Here is a 19,123-nt window from a genome sequence, read left to right as displayed (position 1 = left end):
AGGCTTGCCTATCGATTTCAACGGAATACAGGCTCGTTAGCTTTTTACTTAAAAACCTGGCATTAAAAATTGAATTGATGAGTTAATGGGAACCATAGACCATGGATTACCAATTGAGCGGTGGAAAAACAATAGTCTGAACAACAATATAAACCACCTTTTTACAAAACCAATCAAGAAAAAACCGATAATTTCAAGTTGAATGAACACAAATAGAATGATCTTAGATTAACGCATTTTTTGATCATTTATGGATCAGAGAATTCCACCGACTTTACTAAAAATTTCAAATGTCATATTTTAAAGGTTTATGGCGGGGCTTTTTGTCCTATATGGAAGAAGTGCATTACAGGCACTAATTATAGGACTCGAGTTTTGGTTTACTAGTATCATGAAAGTATCAAGTCGGCGGCGATACTTCCATGCTAGTATTGACTTTCGACGATCTCTAGCTCTACCTCCGGCCTCCCACAAACTCTGAAGAAATGTGGCTAGTGAATAGCAAGAAAACTTTACGTGTAAAATTAGGGCCTACTAGATTTTGTGGCAAATTTGCATATATATGAAAATAATATTAAACTATATTTTGCGACATTAACACTTGAGGTCTATGTCAACATAGGAACAAAAGATCATTTGACAGAAGATCAAGTAACAAACAAATAAACAAATCATTAAGCAACTACTGTGCCAGTCGTATTGTTTAGTGTCACGGCCAGCTCACGCGAGAGAACTTATGTGGTTTCTTTTTGGAAGACTGGGACTTTGCTTAGGGGGTCTAAAAGCAAGATGGCGGCACACGTGAATGAAGTCATGCTCCCCGGTGATGTTTTATCGGAACTCAGCGACGTAGGAAAACATTCAAAGTTGCGTCTCGGCCCAGGACTTAGGCTAGATGCAGAAGATGTTGTTGTCTGTAAGTGTGGAATTCTACGGAACAAGGATCAAAATGTTTACTGGGTAGATACTCATCAAAAACGGGTAAGTTCGAGATGCATTCCACATGTGATGCTGTAATAGTGTGAAGTCTCGCTTGGTGTACGGACTCGATTCAGATATTGTCCCTAAATAATGAGAAGGAGAGAGACATTGTCAGAATCGACTCCCAACTTACTCCGTCTGCAAGCAGGACTAATATAGTACTTCAGTTGATGTACAGTAACATTCAATTCAACCACGCAATTCTTTTCAACGGCGTTGAGATCGATGCATGTCACCAGAAGCCATACACAAGTGAGTCTGATTGTATGGGGTCTGCTTTAGTACAGACTCGTTAATTTATACACAGATAAGTAATAATAATTGCGGTATAGTATATATGTTCTGGGACTGATGCAAGTGACAGCAGGTTCGTATGTAATAATCTAGTATTATCACAGTATAAAGACTCGGCACAGAAAATATGACATCCTTTCATATACTTCGCTTCCATGGAAATTGCACCCACCTATGGAGTGTTCATTTGTATGTTATGATACCTCATCCAATCTTTGTTCATGTTTTATTTGGTCCTCAGTATGTTCCAATAAAGGGTGAGAATGTCCTCGGCATTGTAACAATGAAGGCAGGTGATATCTTTCGAGTAGATGTTGGCAGTAGTGAACCAGCAACGTTATCATATCTAGCATTTGAAGGTGCCACAAAGAAAAACAGACCAAATGTACAGGTGAGCAAAAATGGCTGGAAGTCCATGTCACCATTTTTTTTATATTTACTTGCGAAAGTGAAAGGATATCTTTTGATTTCGCTATGTTGGATGTAAAATGAGATAAAATGTGTTGATTTCAATCACATTCACTGTATGCTGTTGGCATCGATCAGAAGTAAGGCAATAGTGATGCATGAGCCTTGGTAGGGAACTTCTGTTGGAGATAGTGTTGACTGCTTGTTTAGTTGTAAAGTTACAAAAATGATATAGGAACAGATCACAACATATTTAACAGACGTTGCCAAGAAATGCTGATGTTACTTGCACCCAGGTTCTGATCAATGCCAGTTCCATACTAACAAGTGAAAGTGAATGAAACCAACACATTTTGTCTTGTCTAACATCCAAGTTTTTATTAAAACAAAGTGAATTCACAAGATATCCATTCCCTTTCAACCGTCACAAGTACTATTAATTGCAAGTGGATATTTTTCTTCTATGTACTATGTACTCTAGTGATCGAGGTCTTGGTTTACTAAGCTAGACAAACCAAAGCTATCATAATTGTTCTGATATGGTCAATTACACAAGTGGCTGATAGCCAAAGCAATGCCTCTGTTGTGCAGACATAATCATCCTGTAATCAAGATAGTGTAAGTTAGTCACTTAAACCAATGTCCATTCAATAGCTTCAACATGTTGCAACAATAGTTCTAGTTTGTGTTGATCTTAGTAAACCAAAACTTTAATTGTCAGGAAGGCATTTTCTGGATAAATGAAGAAAAAATATTGGAGAAAAATATAACCATACTTAACACTTTATTTTTCAAAACTTTTAGATTTTCAGAAGATAATTTTCCAAACTCAAATAAAGCATGTGAAACAATTTGATGTAAATCTTCTAGTTTGATCTACACTGCATGAAAGGTTGGTGTTTCCAGTTCTGTAAACATGATGGTCACACAAAGAAATTGCGACAATTCTGTTGTGTGACCATCATGTATATGGAACTGAAAGTGCGACATTTTCATGCAGTGCTGTTGACTATGTTATCCACTAAATCTACACTTACAAATTGTGTTGCAGATAGGAGATGTTGTATATGCTAAATTTCTTGTCGCAAATAAAGATATGGAACCCGAGTTAGTATGTATTGATAGTAGTGGTAGAAGTAATGGTTTAGGTGTTATTGCTGGAGGAGGGTTTATGTTTCATTGTTCTCTTGGACTTGTCAGAAAGTAAGTACAAACTTCTGTTGTGGTTTGCCATATTTGGCTTATGGTGATAAGGTATATTTTGCATTTAAACATGATTTGCCATATTTGGCTTGTTGTGAAACAATGTTTTGCATATAATAGCCAGGTTACTAGCCTGTTTACATCACAAGCTGTCATTTTGCTTCACTGTCTCACATAGAGCAATGTACACAGGTTACCAGGGTGTATTATTTGCCATATTTGGCATTTTGCATATAACAGATCACATGATTTTGCCATATTTGGCTTTTGTGAAAATATTTTGCATGTAACAGCCAGGTCATATTATTTGCCATATTTGGCTTATTGGAAACAATATTTTGCATGTAACAGGTCACATATTTTGCTTGTCCAAGGTAACTTTGACTTGAGTATGGGATCAAAATCTATTTGGACGACATAACTTCATTTTCCGTCAAGAGATCCAAGAACTTTCAACTGAGAAATAGATTTATTCAAATAAAAAGTGGGATTGTGAGGTCTTGTTCACTGACAAATATACTAGTAATACAACCCTGCACTGAACTTTCAAGTCTCAGTAATGCCACCATCTGTGATTATGAATGCTGATTGATAGATATTGTGCATTTATGGTTTTACTTTGTGTCTAGCTTAGCTCGTGAAAACTAAAAACACTCTGCAGCATAATATTATGCAAATTAGGTAGGCTAAAAGTAGTGTGCTTACAACTGTTTCAGCTATGATTTATAGAAGGCTGTGACAAGAACGTCATTTTATCAGCAGAGTTGGACAATAAGACTGGCTTTGAAAGTGCCAGAAAATCGTGTCTGTGAGTGAATTTATGTTAGAGTAATAGTATGTAACAGAGGAGATTCCTTATTACCTTCAAATCCTGTTTTGATTGTCCACCACTGATAAAACAACATTATGACCACAGGTGTCTCTAAATGATAACTGGAATAGTTGTAGGTATTGCAAAAAGTGTGATACCGTCCTGCAGAGCAACTCCTAATCTATCCATTCTGCCAAGACTAGACTCTCTAAATCAATTTTGTTTGTTTTTTATTCACAGAATTTTGTCACCAGAGTGCCAGTTGTTGAAGTTACTTGGTAAACACATGCCGTTTGAGATTGCAGTCGGAATGAATGGAAGAGTATGGGTGAAAGCCAGGACAATTGATCACACCATTGCAATCTGTAATGCTATCTCAAGTGCTGAGTTTATGAGTGAAACACAGATCAAAGTCATGGTCAACAAACTTGTCAGTGTTGTTGGTTGGTCATAGCTTAGAATACCGATGCGTCGTTTGACTTTTCTTGTAAACTCTGCCCTCTAGTGGTCAAGTTGAGTACAAATAAAATGAGAAAGACGAGAGAGTCAAGAGACCTATCTAGCGAATGCTGCCCTCTAATGATGATAGCAGTGAACTACATGAAAACGTGAATGGTCCAGAAAATGTAAATGATCCAGACAAACTTGTAGAATTTTCCAGCTGCCCTCTTGTGATGATATAGTAGTGATTCATGTTGAAATGTAAATGGTACAGACAAGCCAATAGATAATCAGAGGTTACAATACCTTACAATACCTTACAATACCATCTCTTGTGATGAAGTCTGTGCATTGGTGTAGGAGTAAGAAGTGACAGAATAATAAGTCACTATGTATATCTATCGAGGTGTAAACAACAATTTCAATTATTATGGATACAGTGTAATTGATAGGAAACATTAAAATGATAACATTTCTGTAACACTATTTGGTTTGATTTGTTTTTGTCAGTGTCCTTATTCTATCTTCTGTGTATCCCAGATATATCTTTATTTGACCTTGCCAATTTTACGGTTTGTTTTCTACAGTATCCTCAGTCTTGCTGGACCTGTTCTTTCAACACTTTGAGAAATATTTTACAACTACCTGGTATTAAGTACTTCAAGGGATACCCTATACTTATTTTGTAAAAGTTGTTTATTCAACGCACACACACATACACACATATATACATACGTACGTACGTACGTACGTACGTACGTACATACATACATACATACATACATACATACATACATACATACATACGTACATGATACCTACCTACATACATACATACATACATACATACATACATACATACATACATACATAGACACACATGCATATATAAGTACATTGGTACTACATGTGTACATCTACCTACGTACATTAACACGCACAAAAAATGACACACTGACATACATGTTGCAGTGGAGGTTAGCATCTACCACAAATATCTAGAATTCTTGTTAATTGCTATATTTCATCTTCCCAAAGTCACACTTGTCTACTTAGTTCTTGAGCACAATAAGGGCAACAAACCGATACATGTTATTTTGGTTGAGCATTTTACAAGTTTCAATTTTTTAGAGAATTGAAGGTGTTTTCATTTAAGAAAGTCTCTAAATAAAAAAAGTTGTAAATATGGTTATTGAATAAATTGTCAATATACAGAATTACTATTGAGTTACATAAATTAAATGAGATCATTGTGTAGTGATGTCTTACCTGAGTAGTACGGCAGTCAAACAACTATGGCATTGACGCAAAAGATTTTTTTTTAAAACGAAAGAGAAAGTAAGGATGGCGATGAGGGGGCTATTGATTGTTTAACGTTGTGTCATAATGTCGGTCCTCGAGCAGCAGCCCCGACACATACACTGTATCAAATGTGATGTCATGACGATTGTATGCACTTCAGATAATTTCATTTGATGAGAAATGTATTTTCAACTCATGATATATAATTACACCAAATCGCAAAGACTATCTGCCGCGGAGTGAAATAATGAATTACGCTAAATTGAAATTATACGACATTAATAAATTGAAATACGAAGATGAGAGGGAGAAAAACTAAATGGTCGATCTCTCCGAAAAGAAATATTTACAATTCCACTAATAAATACTATCAAATAAGTATAGATTATAGATGCAGCCATACATCATAACTCCCAAAGTCAATTTTCTAAATTAATAGACAAAGAAGTCTCGATACCGACATTCCTATTTTAATGGGTAGTCTTATTACTGAATGTAATTTGCTAGGAAATTCTAATAATATGGTCATTATTAAAGAAAGTTATAGTTTCTTGGGAAATGAGAAAATAAGTGATCGCCAAGTCAGAAGATCATCACAGTTCTCCATTTATTACATCATTACAATATCATATTATCGATTGAGAGGGCAGGGATAGGATGATTTGATAGCCAGCAGCTATCGTCTCCCGCTAAAATCAGATGAGGGTCATCCAAACTTAATTTATTGAAATTATTATTTATACTTTTAAATAATGCGACTTAATTTTTATGAAGATTGGTTTCCCATATCGCTCGTGTATATCTTCGCGGAGTCGTGCAATTTTTACAAGGTATTGGTATTGGTTCCTTTAAATTTGTTACTGGTACACTGAAATACATGTGACTCCGCTGTCATTCAGTACCAGTAGATTTCAAAATTCATCACATTTGTTGAAAAGTAGCTCAGTAGCTTTGAGATTTGAATAGAATTTCATCACCAAACAATGTTTTTATTTGTAGATCTAGAAGTCTCCTCAATAAACATTAAGAACATACGCCTGTAACTGTTCATATGTTAGGCCCTATACACACATATGTATATATGTAGACACACACGCGCGCGCGCGCACGCACGCGCACACGCACACACGCGCGCACACACGCGCGCACACACACACACACACACACACACACACACACACACAATTGTTTCAATAATATACACGACAGTGTAACACATTTTGATTTTCTGCTGAAAGCAGACAAATTATAGGATAAAATTCCACAAATATCTATGAATTGATGCATGTTCGGGTCGCGGTAAATGAAGAACACATTGGACATACCTAACTATGAAAAATATGCAAACAAACTAAGGTTAGCAAACTATGATGACATCAGAGACTAGTACATTATATTTTCCTAATTTCGTATCTCTCTTTTCTTCAGTGCGACATTTGCATTTCCACAATCTCTATGCTACAGACCGTTCAACTCATGAAATATTTCAAATTCTGCCGAGGTTACAGTCACATTTCGTGCAAATATCATACATGTTACAGTAATTATTTTGTAATTATTTTTCCTATTCGCGCTGAATGCCGTGTTGTAATTTTGCCTTAAAGCGACATATTGGTTTTAAAACGTTGGTAATATAAAATACTTCACTTGATTTTCATGTTGAAATTGAAATACAAAAAAAGCTAAAATTCACGAGCCTCAATTTATATTTGAGCTGGTAGGCCTACGTAACTTGGTGTTTTTAATATCAAATTTTAATTTGTCAGGACCATGGAAGTAGATCCCTGGGAATTTCAATATTTAGGCTTATAGTTATACCGCGATAATGTCTACAACATGTCACATTGTCACCATGGTATGTACTATGTATATCTTTAATCTACTGGACCCTTTTACGTTCTGGTGGAACATTTAATGAAAAGTCCCATTCATTCAATTCAACAGGTGGTCGTGAAGAAACCAACAGAAAATTTGTTACAGCAACACAACAGTCCCAATTTCTCGCATTGTGCCATAACATAAGAATTGGATCTTGAGACCAAACGTTTTCTTAGCTCTGCCAAACAATATATTGTTTTCCCATCTCAACTCTTACAAAAATTACTAATTTGAAAATACGATATAATTGTAATAATTGAATCTATGAATCTACTTATAGTTTCTGTCACTGCTCATGATACAATTACATGGCTTTTTCGATGAAATTTATTATAAAATGTCCATGTTCATGTTAAACAATGTATCAAATATCGGACAACGTTTATTTTCAACATGTCCGCCGAGACCGCTCCCGCGTTGATTTTAAATAGGACTTGCTCAATTAATTTCTTCGTACAATTGTTTTTATTAAAACTTAATTCAAACAAAAATTGAGTATAGTATGGTGATTTTACGCAACATTTATAGCTTTCGTAAAAGAAGCGAAAGAAATTACTGTAGGTAAAATCATGGATGTATTAAAGGGCGCAACTTCTTTTCATCGTTTTCCAATGGTAAGCTTACTCGTCACGTGATGACCCTCTTGTTTTGCCAATTTATATGCTTTTTCTAGCTCTATTTTCTTTAAATAGTTGTGACTTTTCCTGGTCATCACACACGGATTTTTAAAAAGTTTTCAATCAAGAGGTGACACTATAGTGACATTTTGGCGAAAAGCGTTTTATATCTCGACAAGTGCTCGTCTGTGAATTCAGTGGGTGAAATACACATGGGCATGCGCAGGAGATCGAGAGAACCGGAAGTTTTGATCAGCTGTTCGTGTTCACGAACGTACGTCGTTCAAAGCAGAAATGAGCTAATATGGACAAGTTTCTGGTTAAAACACCAAGGCAGTCAAGACCGAAGGGACACACTAATGCAACGAAGAAGGAGTACAAACAAGCCACCATCGAGTCTTTACAAGTGAGGCACTAATCGAAAAGTTATAACGTTATTACAATAACCAGGTCCTATCAGTATCATCACAGTACAGTGACTTGATGTTTAGCTGCTCTGTTTTTATTAACAATACTTTTTTATTTTTTATATTTTTTTTTTGTGTGACTCAACATTGGTCGTTTTTATTGTTTATTTTCTTACGGAATTTGCAAACGTTCCAGCGTAGGAACGAGAGCGACGTAGCGAAACTGCTACAGTACTGCATCTAGATGATGTTGATCCGTTGGCCCATTTTCAAGTGCTCGCCCTTGACATAGTTAAGTTAGTTAACCCCTGAAATCATTTGGTTTTGACTATATACAGAGCAAAATTTCATTTCCGACACCCATTTATATACTGTGACATCCAGCTATTATCATCATCACACTCTAATATTTAATTTGACGAATAAATGGTAAAGAGATGTGAGGAAGTAATCAAGAATAAATCATAAAACTAATGAAAAGATAAATATCAAATTATCGTGTATTTGCAATTGATTATTGAACTTTGCATTAATGTATCATGAGATGAACATCACAGATGACTAGATGAAATGATTACAGTGTATCAACAAGATATAGTTGACACAAATTAAAGTGGATTTTGAAAATTACGATCACAGCAGCATATAATTTTAGTATCTTTGATAACTCATTACATGCTTAAAACTATGCAAACTGTCTTTTTTACCATCCATGGAAGAATGGTTAAAGCACCATGTCATGCATTGCTTTATTTTGTAGATTTCTAGAATACCATTTCAATGTGACTTTATATTGTTTACACTCTCAGTTCCAGTATGATTATATCCATATCACCAATGCACCACTATCATCCATAGTGTAATCTATCTATGTGCTGCTTTTAGCTTTTTTGAATCTATTCTCAAAGTTGCCTTAAAACATACACACACACTAAGACCATTTCGAATATTTCTATTATTATACAGAGAGTGGTGGTTGTGGAGGACATTATGAGGTTAAAGGTCACGCTGGAGTTGGAAAATCAAACCAAAGAAATCCTACTGCAGGCTTTGCAAGAATTGAATCGAAAAATACCATCACGAGAAATTTTACTTTCAACAAAAATAGGTAGGAAAATATAGATTTATTGCATATGTTTATTTGATCCAGGATATAAATGTGATTCTTGTATGTGATAGTACATTTGCATCCTGATTCAAATTTACAACATATTTGTTTTTTTGCAGATGTGGGGTTGTTGTGTTTGCTAAGAAGGCGTGACATGCTTTTATCATTATAATTACTAAAGAACTTGGTGTTTATATTTTTAATAATTTATTAATAACTTGGTGTGATACTTATTAGTAATACTGAGTCAACAGAAACAGGAACATAATTTGTCACAAATGCAGTATGTGATAAAAATGTCACCATAAGTAATCTTTCTAAATGAACAATGTTCTACTATTATGCCAAAGACTTTTTCAAAATTATGACAGGACAAGTTATATGACACCTTGTGACAATCAAGATTTTTTGAAATGATTCAAGAATGGTTTTGTTTCTCAGTACATTGTGTGTTAGGGTACTAGATCAATCAAACTACAGTTGGACTGATCAGTGGTACCCTGTTACTAATTTGTTTACCAACCTCCAGTGAAGTCCCTGCATTTGTTGATGCAGGAATTAAGTAGTCTCAGTTTCCCAGCCAGACTCTCACCACTGGGGGCTGCACTACAAGACTCCCCAGATGAGAGTTTTGGGAAACATAATCCAAAGTTTTCTGCACCGAATCTGTATCCAAAACCATACATTCTGAGGAATACATGTACTTCCATTTCCAACATGGCATGCTGAGCGATCCCGGTCCCTTTGCAACATATTTGCATGTCTCAAGCAACTGATACTAATATAATTACGAAGGACAGGCTTTGTAACCTCATTCTTCTTGACTTGAAAGAAATGTACTCCATGACTTCCAATGCAGAAAACTTTGCATTATAAAACCCCAGACACTCATTGGGAGCTGCGCTCATAGTGGAGCCCCCAGCAGTGAGAGCCTGGGTACCTGAGACTATGAGTTATGGCACTTCAAGCCCAGTTACTTACAATTTATCAAAAATTTCCCAAGACTCTCATTGGGAGCTGCGTTCATAGTGGAGCCCCCAGCAGTGAGAACCTGGGTACCTGAGACCATGAGTTATGGCACTTCAAGCCTAGTTACTTACAATTTAATTTTATCAAACTATCTCTGCATATAGGTCATACATTAAATGATATCAGAAAACACTCTGATCCAGAAGTTGCAACTATGGCAAAGACAATTCGTAATAAATGGAAACAGTTTATACAGGAACACACAGACAAACCTGTCATTGAAGTCAGAGCTGACGCCAAAACAGAAAAACAAAGAACATCAGGACGGAAATTACTTGCCGGAGCATTATGTGTCCCAGTATGTATATTCTTACCTTTTGTCCAGGCATTGTGGGTTTTCTGTAACCATTGTTTAGTATAATGAGTTTAACATCAGACCGTTGTAGACCACTAGTGAGATAATGATAGCCAGAGTTTCCTCAGTATTCATAACTGCCTCATCATAAGATGGCTTTATAGCCTTAACAGTACTAGTGGATGAGGATTACCTGTTTATTTACACATTTGATGATGTAAAATGCCCTAACTAACAATACTATTATAATCAGTTTATTTACCCCAAATAAATGTAACAGTGGGTAAATGGGGAGTCAGGAAATAGCTTACAGCTAAGCCTGGGCCTGTCCCCTCCTATTAATATACTGAATTCACAGCAAGGTACTCTATATGACTCAAAATGGTTCCAGTGTCAGTGCAGGAGGACACTGGAATGCCCAATTAACACCTGCATTGCTTGGTAGAGTCAAACTGAACAACACTCTTCTTACTTACAGTAGTGCACATAAAGCACTGGAATCCTGATCACTGTGGTATGCTCCCAGCTGCTGACAATCCTCTGAATAACTCTTCAAACAACAAATGACATTCTGAAAAATTTAACTTTAAAACAAAAAAATTGAATAAAACTTTTCATCCATTCTGTACGTTTTATATAAATGACAACCTAATTATTATTATTATAAACCACTGATTATTCAATCCATACAATTTTTCTTCAAAATCCAACTAATTAGGTTTGGTTGAAGTCACCCTATTTTTCCTGCTTTTATGATAATCAAGTGATACTTTTATTTCAGGAAAACAGTAAATTGGTGGAAAACATTGAGAGAGAAGTGTTTTATCAAAACAGTAGACTGCTGAATAACAGCTACAGAAGGACAATGAGGACTATGATATTTGCAGCAAAAAACAAGGAAGAGGTTCGAACAAAAGTCAAAGAAGGTAGTCTTAGCGTTACTGATTTTATAGTTATGCATCGAAGGTGATACTTATCTGTTGGAGAGGAATTTCTCAAAGATACCCAGCTTTTGAGTACATTCCAATTCCATTGACAATAGGGAACTTGCAAACCCTCCATGTTGAATGTTGCATCATGGGAAAAGTGACAATAAATACTAATGAATTGGTATTGTGAACAATGTTGATACATTGTTTGTAACCATGACTGATCAATTCATAGTTACCTTGACCATTGTGGGGGGTTAATTTTATCAGTAGCTCCTGATTAGGTACTACGATAACCACAGATAATCCCATACTCCTTTGCATCTGAGCATGCTCAGTCTGGATTGCAAGCTCCCCATTGCTTATTTGGTGTTTACATTGTTGTGAAGTAAAGAGGAGTCCAAATTTTGATGCCAGCTTGTTACAAAATGAAAACTTGAAGATTGTAAATCCAGACATTCTTGATTTTTGCAATTTTTTTATGTGGACAGTTATTAATTGCTGTTAATTAATGTGGTATCTGATTAGCTAGAAAGAAACAGTGATGTGAACATTCCACATGTATTAAGAGAAGGAAAAACAGTACTATCAAAACATTACACACTGCTTTTAATGATAGACCATAAAACAAAGAACTCACAAGATATCTTTTCCCTTTAAAGAAACAGGGGCTAAATTTTACTTTGTCCAGCTACAGTATTCCTGCAAAGTGTAAATACATGACATATAACTAATGTAATGTGTATATGCAGTCATCAGACTAAAAGATAATACTTTGTGTGAAAAATATTGACTGCTTTGTCCCAAGAATATTAATAAAATATGAATGACTTAAGTCTATTAAAAAAGTAATCACCATAAAATATGAAGTGCCACTTAGCATTTTTGAAATATTTCTGGTCTACAAGAGAATATGTTTATGTTCTAGTTATTCAACTTGCCAAAATATATATACAATAACATGTAATTACTGCAGGGCTTGATCAGGTGTTGACAGGGAATAGAGAAACTATAGGTTTGTGCCAGGTGTAATAATTGTTTTGAAAATTTGCATATTTGTTTTTTTTTTATTCTCACCACTACTTTTTGTTTCTATTTATTTTTTTGTAAGTTTTATAGAACTGCTGTGTTTTAATTGTATACTAGGGATAGAACATATAATGTCATGTGATAGGTTTAATGCTGTGTGTGTATTGACACTGCAGTGGTTGATCATGTGCTTTCCAGGGAATTGAGAAACTATATGTCTGTGCCAGGTATAATAAATGTACAGCATTTTGAGTAGTATATTAATCGTTGAAAGGTGGTATGAGAAGAGAAACAACATTATTTTTATATATGTATTATTTATTTGTTGCCATGCAGTAACATCACTAACTGACTGACTGACTGCCTGACAAGTAAAACCTCTCCCAAGATTGTAAATAATCGAAAACCATTTTTTTCTATTAACTGTCATTATAAGTATTTGTTATAAAGAAGAATGTCAGTTCAGCTACCATGAGTTTTAACTTCATTGATTTTAACATAAACTTGGTGGAGAGTCTATAATTTTACTAAAAAACTTGAACAAGTTTTGCCAATTGGCAGATTTTATCTTTAACCATCCAGTGATAATTAAATTTCAAACAAAATATTTCCTCTTTGACTTTTTTAATAATTACAGAGACACTGGAGAAATTAAATTGAAACAAGAATAATTCATGAGATTCTATAATGTAATGAACTGAAAAGAAGGTGTACGTATGACATTTTTATTTTCCATTGTAATAAAATGAGTTAGTAAACCTACACAAGCTATAACTGGAGTATTATTTTTTTTAATCAGATGACGAACCTTGTATTCACTTAATATTGTTAAAAGACAAATACTTGGACATTGAACATGAACGTTTTATGTAATATTGGTATAGTAATAAGTTGAAATCTTGATTCATTGTGGTGCTGATTTTTAGGTGCAGACCAAAGAATCGAATTTGATTGGATATATTGCACCATATTATGTGTACGGCTACTCAAATATGTTTACTGAGGTTTAGTATTGCTAATGGCATGGTGATATGTCTGTGTGTGTGTGTGTGTGTGTGTGTGTGTGTGTGTGTGTGTGTGTGTGTGTGTGTGTGTGTGTGTGAAAGACTTAAAGCCAACAAAAAACACCTGACCAATTGCCTTGAGATGTGATGGAGACATTGCTTTGGGTGTCTAGATGAAAAATTATTCAAATGAAATCTATCCGATCAGTGGTATTATTCAACTTACAACCAAAAGATTTTCCATCAAAAACGTGTCTTGCATCTTTTGATGTGGAGGTGCTCTTCAGTGTTTGTTTTGTTTTGGTCTTATGTTTTGTTTGTACTTTTTGTCATGTATTCATTTGACTAATTATGAAATAAAAAGTATATTAAAAAGTACAAATAAACAAACCAAAAAAATTAGTTTGATGATTCACAGTATAAATAGTGGAAATCTATGAGGTATGGCTATATAATGCTACATAATCACTTGACTAAAGTCCATGGTATGTTAAATTATCCTGTAGAGGTGTAAGTTCATGGGATGTTCCATTATCCTGTAGAGGTGTTTCCATGTTTGAAGTGTGTTTCTCTCATTGTATGTGCATGTCAGACATTGGATTTCAGTTGTGCACATTGCCATTGGCAGTATTTTTCCATATGTTTTCTGAGTTTATTTCTGGATGAGGCAGTTTGATTTTCTATTTTATAAATAGAAATAATATAAGACTTGAATGTAGTAAAGTGAGGTAAGGATTTTGAATATTTACATCCAAAAATAACAGGTAAATGAAATTGTCATTGAAAGGCATTGTCACATGTAAGATATCTAAGAATATCGGATTGTATGCATTCACAGGTAAATTAATACGCATAATTAAATTAAAGCAATCCCTCACTGAAGACCAAATCTTTATTGACAAATATAAAACATGAACACAGACAAGTATTTGGTATGGAATGTATATGCAAATTTTGCTATCTGGTCGGCAATAACTATTATTATGATAATTAATGTGAAAGAATTTCCCAATTATCATGCCATTACCTAATATTCGGCATCTTAATAATAGTAATCTTAATAAAATGTGCTCTCATATCATTGTTGTAACTCGTGAAATTTTAACTTGATTTAAAAACAACATACACGCAAGAGAGAGAGAGAGAGAGAGAGAGAGAGAGAGAGAGAGAGAGAGAGAGAGAGAGAGAGAGAGAGAGAGAGAGGGGGGGGGGGTTAGAGAGAGAGGGGGGGGGAGGGGGGAGCCTGAGTATCAAAATTTCAGGACAGTCTCAGTGTGTGTGTGTGTGTGTGTCATATCATATATCATGGGTAAATAGACAAGACCATGTTTCGGAGCGTGATGAAAGTATCATTACTGTTACTTTATTTCAATCTTATGATACACTCGATATTTTGTTAAATCTGACCCTATTTCAAGGCATAAAGACCATTTAGGAAAAAATTACCTTAAAGTCACTGGAAGCTGATTTTGAAAAGACATACATCACCTTACACAAAGGTCTACTATATACTGGCTACGTGTGGATATTGAAAAGATTCCGTAACCATCATGCTTCGCTGATCAGTTAAAATTTGCTGAGAAGTTAAAAATGAAATTACTATTTTTATCAAATCAATAAACTTTAACGTCTTTAGGCTCAAAATATTAAAATTACACAACACATTATATCACGTATATGGATCTAAAGTTACCACTGATGAAAAATACCCGAAGACACAAGACGGTTTATCCGAGAATGCATTTTTTACATATACACATAAAAGCCTCAAATGTTACGGCATTCTTTTTTCCGTTCTACATTGATGAACGTTGCCTATTTCTATAAGAACAATGAGTGTGGTAAAGAATCTTTATTAATTCTTTTTTAAGGTGCGGGTCCATATTGGAGAATATATTTGCAAAATATGTTAATTAAACATGATAGTGGAAATTCTAAATTGAGACAGTGGCAGCGAGGCCCATAACATTGGACACTTAACTTGGCGTTTCAATCTGTACTGTCTTGTAGATATTTACAATAGAAAGAACCCATCCCCTTCAAAATATTATATTTATAACACATGTACGTCATAATTACGACAGATTTACGGCGTAGTTGAAGATAAATGCACGGTATAGTCAAGACAGATTTACGGCGTACTTGAAGATAAATGCACGGTATATAGTCAAGACATAGTTGAAGATGGTTGAAGATAAATGTAGTTGAAGATAAATGCACGGTATAGTCAAGACAGATTTACGGCACGGTTCGACAGATTTCAGCACGAAACGTATTTTCGGTTTGAATGTTTAAGTTATGTATTAAATTTTTTAGTATGGCATTTGTTTTTGTTTATAAAACAGTTTGGCAGCATTCTTAGCATAAGTTACAACAAACTTTGGAAACTACATTGCAATGACTGTCACGGGTGACTTATTGTGGAATATCTATGGGTGCTAGCTATTCCTATGACTCGCCATTGTAGAAGAGTCGTTTACCCTTTTGTTCAAGTTTCCAATACTTAAAAATCAGTTTCTTGTGTATCTTCGATTCTTCTTCGCTGCCGCCTGTCAGGTAAGACCAAGTATTTACCAACCCTTTGACATCGAAACAGACGAATGACATTTTTTCGAAAATTACTGCCGACGAAAGCGTAGATTATCGGATTGATCGCATGATTTGCGAGATCCATGCATCGGAAAGCTTGATAAAGAGAATTTTGGAATACGAACCAATCAAAGTTCCAACCGACCATGTAGATGCTATACGGGAGGCGGCATACGATAAATGCTACAACTTCGAGTATAACCAACAGTGCGACTCGCTTCGCTTCTGGCGTTCGCTCTCTTTGTGTCGTTGGGTTCTTTCCCAAGACATGAATCGCAATCAGGCCATAGCACAAGGCAAGGGTTATTATCGGTAGCACACAGTTCAGCACAAAACGATACACGAATACAATCTGAGCATATTGCAGATTAAAGACCGCACGGCATGCGTTATGCACATCAATCCAGGAAGGTACGTAGAGCAACAGCGCCAGGATCCAACACGATACACAAACAATCCGTGCAGATCGAGTTGTCCGTTTACTGAGAGCGCGAAATGGATGCACGAACACAACATACCTATCAATGCTCATAGCCATTAACAGCAGAATAGATGCTAAGAACTCAACCTGTTTCACTAAAACTAAGACTTCACACATGATCGGATTACTGGTCAGGTTTCCGTAAGTTAATGAAACATATATGTTGAATTGCACCATTACCATCAGAAGGAGATCCGCTATGGCCAAGTTTATGATGTAGACATTGGGTATTGTCTTCATATTGGGAAACGTGACTATCACAATAATCACCAACAAATTTCCGATAGTGCCGAGTGAGTACAAGATTACGGTTGGTAGCCATGATAACACGGTGCTCGATGAACCACTTGGATAAAACCAGGTATAGTTCAGATTTTCTTCATGCCCAGACAGGGACTCATTGTTGTAGACCTCGATGTAGACCTCTGCATTAACAGACATCACGAGACTAAGGGCTGCAGCATATATCACTATCATTGGTAAAAGGACTTAAGCTGTACAAATTAAGTCTGCAACTAAAATGTTTCTTTAGTTAGGTAAGTATAAGCTTACTTTTTTCTCTCTGGCTCAAGCATAGACCACAAGCTGAATGTTGAAAAAAGTCCTAATGTTAGCAAACATGAGAGATTCCAGTAGGCATCAAGATAACTCATACGTATTACTTGATCCAGTCGTTGAAACTAACAAGTCATCCGAGGTGAACATTCATCAGTTCAATGAAATAACTTCAATGTTTGAGTACCCTCAGCGATAGGGAAAATTAGTTTACTTTACGTCCCTGGCTGAATAAAGCATTGTGACTCATCAGCAACCCTAGCTGTTTTAATATGATTCATCTATTAGTGAAGTCACAATTAATTCAAGGAATTATGATACGAGTGCATAAGTTGATAAGTTGATTGGTTGATATTCAAGTAGTATTTACCAGTGATGCCCAATGCGAATAATTCATCCTGTATATTAAAATCCGGATCATATTGAAAGCTACCCTTATATTATTGATATCAAGGTGACGATATGTAAACCTGTAGAAAGATTGTAATCCAAGTATGTCCATATAAATGACAATGCTAAAATGTACATTTGTTGGATATCTAGCTACTTTCACGTTAATTATCTTGATCGCACACTGGGAAACACAAAAGACATTAGTACATAAATCTATGCCGCCATTTCAAGGGTTTGGACGGGCGGGCAAGTTCGGTTTGCCCCGCGGGCAACACAGGTGATTACACCTAATCTTCGTCTTTCTACTGCCACCATACGACGTCATTGTAAATTCTCTCGCCAGCTAAATATCTATAACGTCCGTACCATCAAAGCGCGCTCCGGTCCAATCCTGGCATGGTGATGGGCATGGCATGCCGCTCATCGCTGTCTCTTCCTCTTGAAGTAATAAGAGCATTTCATTGTGATACGTCAAAACAATCGCTTACAGAGTGACATGAAAAAAAGAACCGATCGATCAGTTGTGGTACCTCCCCAGTCTGCTTAATTCGGGCCGTGGGATGCAGCTGTAGGTTCACTAACATATTACCTCAATCCAGGTATAAAGGGAGCATCGGTGATTATGAAAATGTGACAAGCCTCGATTCCATTTTCTAAACATCACCCTCCCTGGGGAGGATACAATCCATTCTAACCTAACGCATTACATAACCTCTATCCTACTGAGTTCTAATTGATGAAGCTTGGTTGAACGGAGCAAAATACTGTGGTCCAAATCGTACCTCAGGACTCTATTCAGAAACAAACGGCAACGGCGAAGCACCGTGAACCGGCAGTTTGTAGATCCAACCGACCACTCTAACCCATATTCGACCATCATGACTACACTAATACAAAACAAGGCCATTCAATGTTGTTGTCCCTGCTACAGAGACATGTATGTCGGAAACTGAATAAATCCATTTTACTTTGTTTTCTAGCGACAGGAGATGTTTCGTGTAGAACATTGTGTGAAGGTTTTGCCACAGAAAATGAGAATTGAAATTTAGTGGAAAGTATACCACATTCCGTGAACATCTTTGGAAAACATCAACAAGACGAGATACCGTAATTGGAGGGAAGGCATAGGTAACATTTGGTTTAATAATTACAACCTAGGTTAACCCTGCTGCAACCCTAAATGAAAAAAAACAGACACGCACGGACACACGCACGGACGCGCGCGCACGCACGCACACACACACACACACACACACACACACACACACACAAATAAACAAACAAACAAATTGATATAGAATGTTTGACCATTCTATTTACATGGGTATGAAATAGAATTTTAACGAAAACACAACATAAATGAATATTA

At 35.8% G+C, this 19,123-nt stretch overlaps 2 protein-coding genes across 2 annotated transcripts; both read left to right on the top strand.

Annotated features, from left to right (window-relative positions):
* Positions 1 to 789: 789 nt before the first annotated feature.
* Positions 790 to 4,232, top strand: LOC144436668 (exosome complex component RRP40-like). The gene is made up of 4 exons (XM_078125511.1): positions 790 to 981; positions 1,517 to 1,666; positions 2,735 to 2,886; positions 3,938 to 4,232. The coding sequence occupies exons 1-4, from the start codon at positions 790 to 792 to the stop codon at positions 4,149 to 4,151; spliced, it is 708 nt and encodes a 235-aa protein (XP_077981637.1). The 3' UTR covers positions 4,152 to 4,232.
* Positions 4,233 to 8,204: 3,972 nt separating this feature from the next.
* On the top strand, positions 8,205 to 11,744 carry LOC144437078 (transcription elongation factor A N-terminal and central domain-containing protein 2-like). The gene is made up of 4 exons (XM_078125947.1): positions 8,205 to 8,341; positions 9,309 to 9,450; positions 10,584 to 10,777; positions 11,556 to 11,744. The coding sequence occupies exons 1-4, from the start codon at positions 8,240 to 8,242 to the stop codon at positions 11,742 to 11,744; spliced, it is 627 nt and encodes a 208-aa protein (XP_077982073.1). The 5' UTR covers positions 8,205 to 8,239.
* Positions 11,745 to 19,123: the final 7,379 nt, after the last annotated feature.

This window comes from Glandiceps talaboti, chromosome 6 (genome assembly GCF_964340395.1).
Source record: "Glandiceps talaboti chromosome 6, keGlaTala1.1, whole genome shotgun sequence".
NCBI classification, from domain to species: Eukaryota; Metazoa; Hemichordata; class Enteropneusta; family Spengelidae; genus Glandiceps; species Glandiceps talaboti.
Note: the sequence above shows the minus strand (reverse complement) of the source record. Positions and strands in the feature narration are given on the sequence as shown.